General features: G+C 38.0%; 1 protein-coding gene across 1 annotated transcript in view; it reads left to right on the top strand.

The window, feature by feature from the left end:
* PIGN (phosphatidylinositol glycan anchor biosynthesis class N) overlaps positions 1-14,164 on the top strand; it is a 96,510-nt gene that overhangs the window by 50,492 nt on the left and 31,854 nt on the right. The window contains exons 13-18 of the mRNA XM_086468904.1: positions 1,780-1,962; positions 5,265-5,401; positions 6,462-6,561; positions 6,685-6,777; positions 8,159-8,250; positions 12,534-12,645. Coding sequence (XP_086325030.1) covers positions 1,780-1,962; positions 5,265-5,401; positions 6,462-6,561; positions 6,685-6,777; positions 8,159-8,250; positions 12,534-12,645 — 717 coding nt within the window. The remainder of the gene's footprint in view (positions 1-1,779; positions 1,963-5,264; positions 5,402-6,461; positions 6,562-6,684; positions 6,778-8,158; positions 8,251-12,533; positions 12,646-14,164) is intronic.

Genomic DNA, 14,164 nt, shown 5'->3' with positions numbered 1-14,164 from the left:
TTCACGTTTCAATTTGGCAGAGACTAGGAGTCGTGGGTGGAATCATTCTGTGCTTCCCAGTTCTGGTATTACTTTCCTAAGCATTTGCTAGCCCTCAATGTGCGACAGTACTCGAAGGGTGCAGTTCACCAGTGCTTGTGTTCTGACATTCACAGAAATAATTTGTAGAGCTGAATGATACAAAGTCATCTTTCATTTTAACAGGTTTAGTTTAGTCACTGACTTTTGTGTTAAAAAGTGTATGAAAAAGTTGAATATGTAGGATTACATTTAACCTGCCAGATGCGTGGAAGAGTAATTCCATTATGTGTTAGGGTTCAGCTCTATTTTTCCTTAATATGTTTCTCAGTGTAATAAATTACTATTTTATGCACAGGACAGCTAAATCTATTTTATACCTTGTGCCTTTTTATTTACCTCATTGTAAATTGAAAATAGCTCAGTTTAAATCAATGGCTCTCTTTTGCTGTGGAAGCAGGTTTTCTTTTTATTTTCCTAATACTGCTACTTGGCTGTCACACATTTACTTATAGGAGATGTTTTACACATTTCAGCAGTAGAATCTGCAAGTTTGTGGTAGTGGTTATATATAAATTTTACCCCTTGTTCACTTGAGTGCCTCATGTGTTCAAGTCCGCTCTTGATCACTAACACATTGGGCTTATGCCTGTGCCGTGGTTATCCTCAGCTTCCTATATCGCAATGCAGAAAGGTAGGTGCCTTACCAGCTGCTGGGGTGTAGATGATTCTTTGCCGTCTCCACTCTGCAGTTCTTTGCATTCATAGTTGTATCCTTAGGAATGATGTGATTTTGGGTGAGTTTGCCCATTGGCAGAGTTGTAATCTCTTCAGTAGTTGACACACCTTTTTCTGTTGGTTGTTGCTTTTAAGTCCCAACTGGATACCTGGACATATAAAGAAGCATCATCATGTATGCAACTTCTTATTATAATCTTTCTTACAGATCTTCTCATCATCAGAGAATCCTTTGTGACCACAAATTACACAGCTGAGCTTCCCATTTTTTGGTAAATCACAGGGGTCAGCACACCTCTGTGTAAGGGATGAAACTCATGGTGGGAAAAACCACTGTCTTTATCATGGTGCCTCACCAGTGGGAGTATGGTGTAAGGGGACCTTGATTAGACTGGGCACAACCCTTCTTGTGTCCAAATGATTTGCATCCTGATATCCTCGAGCAGCTGCTTTGTGAATGAAACTGGGGCTCCAGTTCAGTCTCTGAATTCACCTCAGGTGCTTAGGCAAAGCACTGGAGGTATCAGGTACTACTGAAGTAGAGAACATCAAACACCAGGAAGGGGGTCTTTCAGGCTGTGGAGACTGACCATGTTTCAGCTGCATCCATAATCTTTCTGTGTAAATGTGGTGCCTTCATAAGCGTGTGACTGTTTTTTGGGAGAGAGTCACTTATACTGGAATGTATACATGGTCAAATGCTCATGGGAAAAACAGGTGGCAAGCTCGGCAGTAGGTGGTGTTCAAGGTGTGTTCTGTAGCTTTTACCATCTGACCGCTGTCATGGCCTGGGGCGATGGCGAAGGAGCCAAATGATGGTTGCCTTTATGTCAAACAGGAGTCCAAAGCAGAGTGTGCTCCGGGAGTTGGTGCCATCCAAAACACTATACCTGAGTGCAGAAAGGACAGACACTCCAAGAGTGGCAGAGCTGCTTGAGCTGCAGTTGCTGTCAGTTAGGTTGATTTTTGGAATGGAGTTTACACTATTCTAAACTGTTGCTTATATGTTTTGTCTGCCTCTAGGTATCTCTGTGCAAAACCCTGATTAACCTTGCTTTGGAAGGCTTGTCTTATTATCATACTTATGACAGATTATTCCTGGGTCTAAGTATTGCTGTGAGTTTTGTGGGCTGGACAATTTACGTGATTTTGGTGATTATCAATACCCATACCAATTTGACCAAGACTGTCCAGACTAATAATAAGGTAGGTCAGAAATATGCGATGATTTTTTCTGTCAGTTTTCAGCATTATATGTCTGCTCAGTCTCTCTCTGGGGGACAAATTGCACACCTTCCACTTCTTTTGACTGCATGTGGAAACTGGCAAGCTGTGGAGTTTTCTAGCTACTGTAATCTGGGCTAGTGTTAGTATTTGGTCCATTTATTAGGATCAGTATTCCTAAGCTGTGTAAGTCTGAGTATACAATACTGTGCTTTCTTAGGTTCTTCTTTCCTATGGCTATGCATTTTACTAGGTGCTAATGCAAGTGTAAGCAAATGAGTGATTTAAAACTAGTAGAGGGTCTGTCTTTAGAAGTCAATTTTCAGCATTAATTTTAGAAAAGTCAGCACTTTTTTGTAATAATACTTTTTTGGAAGAATATAGACTTCAGGCTTCCATTTTGATCTTTGCTCTTTACTGTAAGGCCAAAAAAAAAAATTAGCATGTAAATTATTTTATTCCTGTCCTCTTTGACAATGTGAAATTAGATTTTAGAAGCGGTACAGCCCAATCATGGCGTTTTTAAAATGTATAGCTTGTTTTAGTAGAAAGGTGAACTGTGGTTTTGCAGATCAGCCTGCCTCTCATGCTCTTTGTGATTTGCAAAGGTGCAGCAGAAGACATCAAAGATGAAGGAAGCTCTTTTTGACAAGGTTGTTATGGTTTGATTTTTCACAAAGTAGAAATCCTAGGAAATTAATTTACTTTCAGTCATTAATCTGAAAAAGAGATACATCAAAAAGGTGAACAGGTAAAAAGCTAGCATTTCACTAGAGAAGGATTAAAGCCTGGGGAGTGGCGGGGGAAGGATCTCTCAAATTTGAAGAATTTGTTTCGGAATGAAAGGAATTGTTTCATTTGGTAATGTAAGTGAGAATGAGCACTCATTTAGCATCTTTACTGCCCTTCAGTATATTACTCTGAGAAAATTCCTGCTGTCTTGAGGTTTTTACTACTGGCTGAAATGAGATAGTTTTGGCCTTTTATGAAAACAATCAAACAAAATTGAAATGGAAACTATTCATAAGTGCTGTACTGCATGATTTATGTTTTCTTTCATCAAATAATTGAGAAGAAATAATCCAAGATGCATGTTATGTTAGATATGAACAAAATAATTACAATAAATAGGCTGAGTATTGGGCATAGTAATAACTACATTAAGCAAAAACTTTATATTTTTAGTTGACATCAGATTTTCATTTAGTATATTGATTTTACATGTTGAAAACAAATTTTATGCTAATGCCAGTGGTAGAAAAAAAAAATAGTTTCCTTGATTCTTTGTTTATAGAATTTTTCTTTCCTCAGCTTTAGTAAGAGGCCTTTTTCTGTAGAAACCTTTTTTAGTGTTCCTAAATACTGAGGGAATCACAGTGTGAGGCAAATGGTTCATATATGGAAGTTATTTGGTTTATAGCTAATACTGGAGCTACTTAAAGAATTTTGCTAAGAAACTAATCTATCATTGACAAATAAGTCTTCTGCAAAGCACAGCCTTATAAAATCTGAATAAATAAAACTGCATATCCTGTATATATCATCTTCAAAAGTTTTTGATGACTTATGCTGTGTATGAAATAACCTTTTTTCTTTGTGTGGCATGTTGTTTTGCTTAGCAAGAAGCCTAACCTCTTAAACATACACAGAAAATGCAAATCTGGTTTCTATTTTCAATGCATGACCAACTATACTGAACTCTATAATATTCATGTCTCTATATGTGAATAAAATGTTGACTGTTTATGTTTACTCATTCAATGATAAATGATATTGCATGTCTATCATATCTATACATATTCATTCTGTCTGTACACTAACAAATGTAAAATTTAAAACTAATAAAACAAAATTGCATTAGGTCAGCTTTCTATATGACATATTTTGTCTTACTTTAATGGCATATCTTAGCAGAAATTCTATTTTAAAAATCATTTAGAACTTGTATTTGCTGTCAGTTTAGATCAAGGCAGTTGCGTGTCAGTTCCAGCGGGGGGGACACAGGAAAAAATGTTAACCCATCTGTGTGAACTGCTACTTTAATGTCTTTTCTTCTCAGCATATTTAACATAGTTGTATATCTGTCTACACAACTCATTCAGTGAAACTGATATTTATGTAGACGAAAACAGTGTCCGCAGTCATTAGCTGCATAATATGCTGGAGACTGCTCAGTCACTGAAGCTGCCTTTTGTCAAGTTGCAACACACAAAGATAAAATTGTTTATTTCAAACTTTTACATAATTTTCCCTTACCAGTAATTCTTCTGATATCTGAATGTCCCTAAATAAGGAGGAGTAGTTCAATGAACAGGTAAAAGGCAGATGCAGAAAGATTGTTTAAATGCTCCTCTTTGCACAAACAAGAGATTGCTGCTACCTGATGATTAAGGACTAGCCCACCTGTCTGAGATTACCCATTTAAAAAATTCCCTTTCTCTCTTTGATATGCCTCCTTACAGCTTTCTCAGTCCTACAATGTGTCTCTTTGAGTACATGGCAGGGAGAATGTTCTAATCTCCTATTTTTTTTTTTTTATTTTTTTTTTTTTTTTTAGAAAAGCCCAAAGCTGGCATTGTAGTTTAGGTTTAGGATTACATATAGTAAGTTTTATAGTAACTTTTAGTGCCGTGTGACTCTAGTCCTCTGTTGTGTTTTGAAATTGTGGATTCTTTGAGTAAGGTTCTCTCCTGTGGAAGGTTAGTCACAAGCCTCCTTCAGTAGCTGTCCCTAGATCCTGAGGAGTTGGGTTTTTTTCCAGTAGGAGTTAATGCTTTGTATTTTTAATTTAATTAGTCCTCAGGCAGGAGGAGGAAGCATGTGCTAATGGAATCAAACATTTTGACTGTAATGCTATGAACTTGAACTCAAAAGGTTGTGCTCCAAGTCTGGTTTTAGAATTTAAATTTGAGAGTGTTTTGTTTGTTTTTTTCCAAAAGCCTTAGCAATTCTGGCTTGAATTGGATTTCAGATATCCATTGAACATAAATAACATTGCATACATTGGGCTTCCAGATTGTACAAGTGCCGTGCCTGGGCAGACTTTCCTGCAGGACCTTAGGTAGAGGTGTATTTAGAATTAGATCTTCAAATCGTGTTGTTGAGTTTCTTTTCATCTGACTGGAAACAGTGTCCAGAGTTGTGTACATAGTCAAAAGGCAACTTGAGTGGCTGGGTTAAAATAACATTTGCTTTATTGTATGACTAACAAATGGAAAATAGTGTATAGTTTAAAACATTTTATTGCTGTTTCAGGAATGTTTGTCCAACCATTTGTTTTTCAGGAATCTGCTGTTCTCTTCTATGGTTTTGCCTTTGTTGGAATGATAATAGTTTTTTTCCTGCTGATTCAAACATGTCCTTGGACATACTATGTATACTGTCTCTTGCCAGTACCAGTATGGTATGCAGTTGTGAGAGAGTAAGTAAAGAATACATTTTACAAAGAATGTTTTATAAAACTATATCTTTTTGTTGTGCTTCCTTTTTGTTGACAATTAATTTTTTCCCATAACTTTGGGAGAAAAAGTTAGATATAATTGTATTAAACTTCCTGAAATGCTTCTTGAGACATTCCCGAGGACTCTGATTCATATTTCAGTTGACATATAGAGTAGTTTCCAAATTAACTGATACAGCTGCCAATTCTAGAAGCTATCTTTTCTATTAGCAAAAATAAATTGATGTCTCTCCAAGATGAAATGTTTTTAGTACTCTCATAACCGTAGCAAAAGTGTACTAAAATCTTGGGCAAATACCTGTAGCAGCTGACTTTTGTAAATTGTGACAGGTTGGTCCTTTTCTTCAGTAATTTTGAAATAGTCTGATCCTGAAAACTGTCAAGTATGCTGAACTCCAGATACTTTTGGAGAACATGTGCTAGTCACATTGAGAATTGTGCTCTGATATTGAAACAAACTTGTCTTGTTTGGGTCTCCTTTTACTCCAAATCCGAAAATACTCATTACTCTTTGATTTCTATTACTTACCTAATGTACTGGCAATTCTGTATATACCAACTTGATGATATTCAGAGAAAATGAGACCAACTGCAGTTAGATAATGAGGTGCCTCATAAAACGCTGGAAAAGCTAACTGGGGATTTTTTTTCTCTCTCTATAGCTTCTAAATGTTTTATCAGTTATGATGGACATTAAGCACAGCATAACCGAAAACGCTGATAAACTCAGAGTTGGTTTGAATAAAGAATAATCTGAAGCTTGTCTGAATACTGGCAAACATGTGCCAGAAATGGGAGAAAAAAAGCTGGAGGGTTTTATTGTAGATTTTATAATATCAAGTAAAATTGGGCAGAAGGGGCCTCAGGCCATCACCTACTCTGTTTCTAAAGAGCAGGCAGGATCAGCAATAGCTGAAATGTTGCTTGTGCTCTGACCTCCTCCCTGCCCTTCAAAGGTAAAATCCTATATTATTTCTGTTTTTTAAAAATAATGACACTCTTGTTCCATCATTTTGAACAGACTTCCTGTTATTCAAGACCTTGCCACAAGTCTCTTGTCACTTCATATCAGTCAGTCTGTAGGATTCCTCTTGGTTTGTATGCTGGGAATTGAAATACTAGTAAGTATTTCATCCATGTGTATCGACAGGGTATCTCATTGCCAGCATTCTACCTCTTTGAGGAATTGTAGGTTTTATTAATGTGCTTGTTTTTCAGTCTTCTGTTGGAATTTTTTTTATTAGGTCTTCAGCTTTTTCTACCGCTCTACGCTTACTATTGGTCTTCTTGTCTTTGCTGGTTGGCCAGTGATCACACAGATGTGGGTTCAAGCAAAGGTATGGTATTGCTCACTTAAAAAGAGTGTTTTAAATTACTAACAACTTAGGATGTTGAGGTTGATCTTTTTTGAATGCTGCTTTGTATTCTTCAGTTATGCTCTTATTCTGATCTCTGTCATGAGCAGCATGTAGCAGGGCAAGGGAGTTTAATATATCTGGATAGATCTCTTACACAAGACAAGTAAGCAGTCTTAACTGCTTAAGAATTTCAGGGTAGCTAGAAGTTAGCAGTCAGTTTTCTATTGTTGATAACTAAAAAATGCTTGACTTAAAATCTCTGAAATACACAAAATTTATCAAATTGTCACAGTGACGAAAGTGTTGACATGTATGATTGGAGAAAGTGCCACCATTTAAGTAATATGATCATTTCTTGAAAAAAAAATTGATGATAACTGAAAAATGCTTGTCAATTCATTATTGTCTGCAGTCAGCTGGCATGCATTGTTCCTCAATGGCAGCTTTCTGTACTGTCTTTCCCAGGGAAAAAGTTCACTTTTGTAGATATGGGTATGAAGTGACACAGCCTTTAATATGAGGCCTTTCTTCCATTGCTTTATTCAAACATCTCTTAATTCACCGGATACCTAAAACCTAGAGTTCTGGGGTAACATTAAGATTTTAGTTAAAACAACAAAAATTGGAGTCAAATTGCTAAGTCTTGCTCTGCAAGAACTGTCAAGATGGAGACTTGTGTTTGTTTATTTACAGGGTTTTTTAATTGTATTTGAGTAATCAAGTAACTTGTCTTAAAGCAGGGTACACGCAGAAGATGTTTTGTAGCACTGAAAACTTCCTTTCAGGAACTTGAACCTTTGAGCTTGAAAACTTTAAGTGATATAGCTCTGAATGACACTATTTAGAGTAAAATATCTGGGATACTTTTTTTTTTTTTTTCCTCCTAGCAAAGAATTTAGAGAACTATTTAGATGATTATGGTGGTTAAATCAAATGACATTCAGATTTAAAGACTGGAAAATGTTACCATATTGCTAGAGAATAGGTGATTAGTTAGCTGCTGCAAACTCTGATAAGATTAGTTTTATTCCTTTCTTCCATAACGTTACTCATCGGTTTCTGGTGACTGCAATGTGTGTAAAGGCCACACTTTGAGAAAATGCTTTTGGGTATAAGCTTAGCCTTAATTCACGTTGTCTTTGATAGGATTTTGACAGCTGTGTAAGGAAGATTCTGTAAGTTTTGTAATACCAATGACCCTGTACCCTTTTTCAGTTAATTTTACTCTTGATAGATGCAGGGGGTTTGCCTGTGGGACATGCTAGTAGCCATTAGTAGTTTGCTGAAGTATTTTTTTCTGATTAGACAATTGTCTGTCCACATGATGTCCAAAAAATCACATTTGTTTTTCTTCTTTTAGACAACAGCGTTAATCTGGACTCTACTGTGTGTTCTCCTGGCAGTGTTTCCTTTAATGCCTGTTGTAGGAAGAGAACCAAACATCCCTCTGGTGTAAGAATCTCATGTTGTTCTTTAAACTTTTTATTTCCCTCTTTGATATTCAAAATTTATGCTGACTTTTGATATATGTGAGGAGTGGTGTAATTGAAAGCTGAGATGGGTATGGAAATTGAGAATTTAACGTGATTATAGAGACCTCCATTATTCACTAATGTGAATGAGAATAGACTTTTAATTCTTTTGCCACATCCATTTGCTCTTTGCCTTATTCTGTAATTTCTTGTCAAGGGAAACATTTCGCACAATACAAAAAATGGCAAATTTTACATGAAAATAAAGGTCATCATAAAAGGAGGAGCTTTGCTGGGGTGCAAATGGGGTAAATAGCCTGACATATGCAAATAAAAGCATTTATTCAAAAGCAATTTACTTTGACAGCATCTTTCTGAATTCCTCCATCTAAGTTTGCATAATCTGTCTTTGAATAGTACTCTGTACCTAATGAGATATTCAGGAAATAGGACAAATAGGATGGGCAGAGCTCTCTTCTTCCGTGGCGTCTCTCTTCTGCTTTTTCCTTTCTGGTGTTGCTTGTCTGATTTTTTTTTACAGTTGTTAATTTGCATTTTTTCTAGTGCATCTGTCATCTGTCCCTCTCCCCTTGTGAGGTACTCTTTCATCATACAAGGATTCTCTTATATCTGGATGCAATCCAGGTGGCTGGCCTGAAGGCATTAGGCTTGTGGTATTGTAGTTACTGCAGAGAGAGACTTGAATTGACCTAGACTGCAACGTCTCCTTCTGCTGCCTGGCAGAAGATACTGTGCCCCATCATAGCCTGGGTGCCTGATCCTCAGTAAAATATGGGATTTGAGCACTAATATGTGATTGCAGATAGAATTATGAGCCCAGGTATTTCCAAGATTGTTGACATTCTGCCTTGATATTTTCACTGCAATTTAAATCTATTGAAAACACTTCTTAGTCTTGATGCTTGTGCATGTTAGAAATATTGCTTTAGCTGTATTACAGCCGCTCAGCTTTATATGTACATATGTACATATACATGTATGTATTTCTGCTGGTCCAAACTGAGACTTTAGAACATTTGAGCACAACTTAGAAATCAAAATGGGATTAAATTACCTTCAGATCTTCCTCCCTGACACTTGTTTACATTCACTTTACGCAAACTGTACATCTTCCTATTTATTCTTCGAATGAAACATTGTACATGTGAAGCAGTTTGCACCTGTCTGAATCTTGGCAAGGGAGTTTTGAAGCTGAAAAGGCTTGAAGCAACAATTAAAAATACATGTATATGTGGCGCTTCAGGATATTGAAGATAAGGAGATGCTGGGAGAAAAGACACAGGAGGGAGAAATTACAGTGCTAGTGAGAAATAGGTGCATTTATTAAATCTGTTCTTGAGCAGTGGCACTATATGGCAGGTCAGGGCTTCTTGAGTGCATTGTTAAAACTTGTATGTTATGAACAGGGAGCTCCTGACTCAACTCAGTCATAAAAAGGAAGCATACAGGAGGTGAAAGCAGGGTCAGATGACCCAGGAGGAACATAGAGATGCTGTCTGAATATGCAGGATACATTAGGGAAGCCAGAGGTCTCCTGGAGTTGAATCTGGTGTGGGATGTAAAGTGCAACAAGGCAGCGCACAGCAGCAAAAGGATGACTAGGGAAGATGCAGCCCTGTTGATGATTGGGATGGGGACCTGGTGATAAAGGACATGGAAAAGGCTGAGGCCTTCTTTTGCCTCTGTCTTTGCTGGTAAGACTGGCCATGAGGAACCCCAGCCTTCAGACCGCTGTGGGAAAGTCTGGAGCAAGGAAGACATAACCTTAGTGGAAGAGGATCAGATTAGGGAACGCTTAAACAAATTGGACACGCATGAGTCTATGGGCCCTGATGGGATACACCCAAGAATGCTGAGGGAGCTGGCCAATGTCACTGTGATAATCTTTGAAGGATTGTGCCAGGGGCTGGTGGGAGAGGTTCCTGAGGACTGGAAGAAAGCAGATGTTGTCACTGCTATCTTCAGGAAGGGCAAGACAGTGGATCCAGTGGACTACAGACCAGTCAGCCTCACCTCAATCCCTGGAAAGGTACTTAAGCAACTAACCCTGGAAGCAAACCATTTCTAAACTTATGAAGCATAAGAAGGTGACTGGGAGTAGTCAGCATGAATTTATGAATGTTGTTTATTTTGACTTTAGCAAGGATTTTGGTAGTCTCCCATAACATCCTCATATGGAAACTGATGATGTACAGGCTAGATCAGTGGACAGTGAGGTGAACTAGAAACAGGCTTAACTGTCAAGTTTGAAGGATTGTGATCAGCAGCACAAAGTCTAGCTGGAGGCCAGTCCCTAGTGGTGTACAGTAGGAGTTGGTTTTGAGGTCAATACTATTTTAACATCACCTAAATGATGGGACAGAATCCACTGTCAACAAGTTTGTAGGTGATACAAAACTGGGAGAAGTGGTTGATGCAGCAGCAGATGGACATGCTGCCCTTCAAAGGGACCTCAACAGGCTGGAGAAATGGGCAGACAGGAAGCTCCTGACGTTCAAAAAAGAGTAGTGCAAAGTCTTGCACCTGAGCAGAATTAATTACCATGCACCAGGACAGGCCGGGACCAACTGGTTTGACTATGAGCCAGCAATGTGCCCCTTGCAGGAAAGGCAATGGTATCCTTGGCATCACCAGGATGATGATGCAGAAGGTGATTATTCTTCTCTACTCCACCCTGACGAGACACATCTGAAAATGCTGTGTCCAGTTCTGGGCTCTCCAGAAAGAGAGGTGTGGACATACTGGACCAGGTCTAGAGAATGGCCATTAAGATGAGTAAGGGATTAGAACCTGTCACAGGTGTGAGAGCTGGGACTGCTTATCCTGGAGGAGAGATTGAGAGAGCTGGAACTGATTATTCTGAAGAAGAGAAGACTCAAGAGGACCTTATCAATGTATATAAGTTCCTATCTAGGGGAGAGGAGTAAAGATGACAGATTCTTCTCAGTGTCCAGTGAAGAGACAAGAAATGGACAAAAATTCAGATACAGGATATTCCGATTAAACATAAGAAAAAAAGCTTTTTTTTTTATACTGAGGGAGGACAAGAACTAGAACGCGTTCCCCAGAAAGGTGGTGGAGTCTCCATCAGTGAAAGTATTCAACACCCAGCTAGACATGGCCCTGAGCGGCCTGCTGTAGTTGGCACTGCTTTGAGTAGGGAGTTGGACTAGGCTGCTCTCCAGAGATGCCTTCCAGCCTCTATTCTGTGGGCGAGTAACCTGCAACTGTGTTCCTTTATTGGTTGGATCATTACTTGAAAATTGCTATTGAGATATGCCTGCGTAGACTGATTTTACTGAATAGGAGGTATTTGTATATTTTTATGTTATGCTTGAGAAAACATGAGTGGAGCAGTCACAAATGGGCGTTTTTGTCAGTAGTCTCTCAGTGGCGATGCCAAGGGAAAAGTGGAAGTGAGGACTGCGTGGTTTGACTACTTCCATACCAAGGTTGTAGCATGACAGAGAAATACATGCAAAAACTTCTGCTGCCTTTACAGTTCCTCTGCTTGCTTGATGACTGAAGGGAGACAATTGGAGGCGATACTAGTGTTGATCTTTCAGTCAATCATGTCTGTTGTTTTGGAACAGTTTCATAATTAGCAGATTTACTCAATAATGACAAAGAATTATTTTTTTTCCTGTGTTTACATGATGAGGGACAATCTTCCTGTTAGTCTTGCTGTTGGATTTAAACAAAGCTGTTATTTGATAGTAATGGTGGTGTAATTACCTTGTTAAATGACAAACCTGACAAACCTTGAAACCGCTGTCTTTGGGTCACCAATCACCATTATTATTTTGTTCAAAATATTATTTGGAGTTAACTGAAAGTACCTGAAAATAACAGGTGACAGATCAGACATGTGGCAAAAATGGAGATTTTTGTATTTTTTGCCACTGCCATGAAAAGAGCATAACTGTATTTGTGGATGGCAAGCTTGTATATAAAAAAATCCGACGAAACAAATGAACAAAAGAACTAAAACAAAAACCAACCCAAACCCACAAAAACCACTCCCACCCCCCCAAAAAAAAACCACTGACCACAAAAAAAACCCACCACCACACTTGATTCTGGGTTGGATTTTGTTTTTCTAAAGCTGGATGTTGAAGTTTCCTTAACATATTAAGTCTTGATACTACAATGAATTATTTCATCTTAGTGAACACTTCTATGACAATTTCCTGAACCTTTTGATGATATTTCCTGGGATTTTATTGTTCTTTGTTTTTACAGAATAGCAACTGGTTTGCTGACTCTCTTGATCTCTTGCTTCTCATTGGCATCTCATTGTAAAAGTGAAAATAAGTACAGAAATAACGAAGATCTGAAAGTACATTTTTATCAGGTCAGTTGCTAACTTTTCAGTAATTCTGAATGTTAGAGGGTTTTCACATGCAAATTTTTCCATATTTTCTAAGAACATGTTCCTACCAAGGCCACAATTTTCAAGAAGAAAATTATTGTTCTTAAGTGTTTTCCCCTTGACTATATCAAGAGGACCATGTGCTCATGGAAATATGCCTTTTTAAATATCATAATGCTGTGTTCTCAAAAGCTCATCCTATGCATTTTTATATATATTGATACATGGACATGCATACACATTTTGATGCTCTGCTAGGAGATTTTGAGAGTTTGTCCTGTCTTCAGTCTGTATGTAACTTCCAGTGACCTTTGCAGGTATTGCATGTGCACACTAAGGACTGGCTTGCTGGTTCAAGGGGTTCTTTCCAGTTTCTGACTGTTGAATAACAACGTGGGACTGATATTGAGCTGGTTTTCTGTTGGTTAAATCTTCTTCCAGATGAAAGATGAGATTTTTTTTCTTTATAGCTTCATGAAGTAGGTAGATCTTTTCATAGTAGGTGCTAATTACGTTCTAGAGAGCCTTTAAGATTCTAATAATACCTTGCATGTCTGCTGTCCTCTTTTTAAAACACTTATTACAAGATAATGGTTTTATTTCAGGACCAGCTTTTTATTGGTTATGACTTATGTGCTGGAGTTTCTTATTGAGCTAAGCAATGCATTCATTATATCAGTGATTTAGGTATGGAGCTCAAATTGGTTAGAGGGAGGAGGGGAAAGAATAGAGAGTGCTTAAAATGCCTTTATCTGAGCATGTATAATGTGCTAGTGGTTTCTTTTAACTTTTCCAGCTTAACTGTGGAAAAGAGGTATCAGTTCCTTTACGAAGCATTTGGGACAGATATTTTCAGTATATACTCAGCAGCGGATTTCTCACTGGAATGCCTGAAAATAAATTGTGCTGGATGGGAGAGTGAGAGCGCAGCTGGGTTGGCAGCTGGCCAACATCAACTCATCACACAACTGCTGTGTGGCATCTCATGCAGTGTAACTTTGTGGAGAAACTCACGGATGATGATGGAATAGATCTGTAGCCAAAAAGTAATGCCAGACTATTCTTGAGCCAACTTTAGAGAATCAGGAAATTCACTCACAGAGCCCTGAATTACTTAGTTAGATGGAAGTGTTCTGCCTGCTTGTTCGGGGAGTAATGTCTGTTTTTCTCTCAACCTTTAAGATGATCATAAAGCTCTTCAAATTGCTCTTTAAGCAGAGGATGTTTTACAATGGTGATGTCTAATTACTAGTCTTTGTTAGATTTTATTTCAAAAGCTTACTTGGGAGTGGAAAACATGGGATCCACTATTCACACTCTGGGTGAGGAAAGGATTGGGAGGGGGAGATTATTCAGATTTAGAGGGGAAAAGGACATTACAGAGGCATTACCCCTTTCTAAGTAAATAATTAGTTTTGAGGTTAAATTGCATTTAGTTGCTTTGAAACATACAGGAATACAAAAGGAAATTGTTTGTCAGAGACTAGTATTTCTAGGCAAT

This window comes from Leptosomus discolor, chromosome 8 (genome assembly GCF_034619465.1).
Source record: "Leptosomus discolor isolate bLepDis1 chromosome 8, bLepDis1.hap2, whole genome shotgun sequence".
Lineage (NCBI taxonomy): Eukaryota > Metazoa > Chordata > Aves > Leptosomiformes > Leptosomidae > Leptosomus > Leptosomus discolor.
Note: the sequence above shows the minus strand (reverse complement) of the source record. Positions and strands in the feature narration are given on the sequence as shown.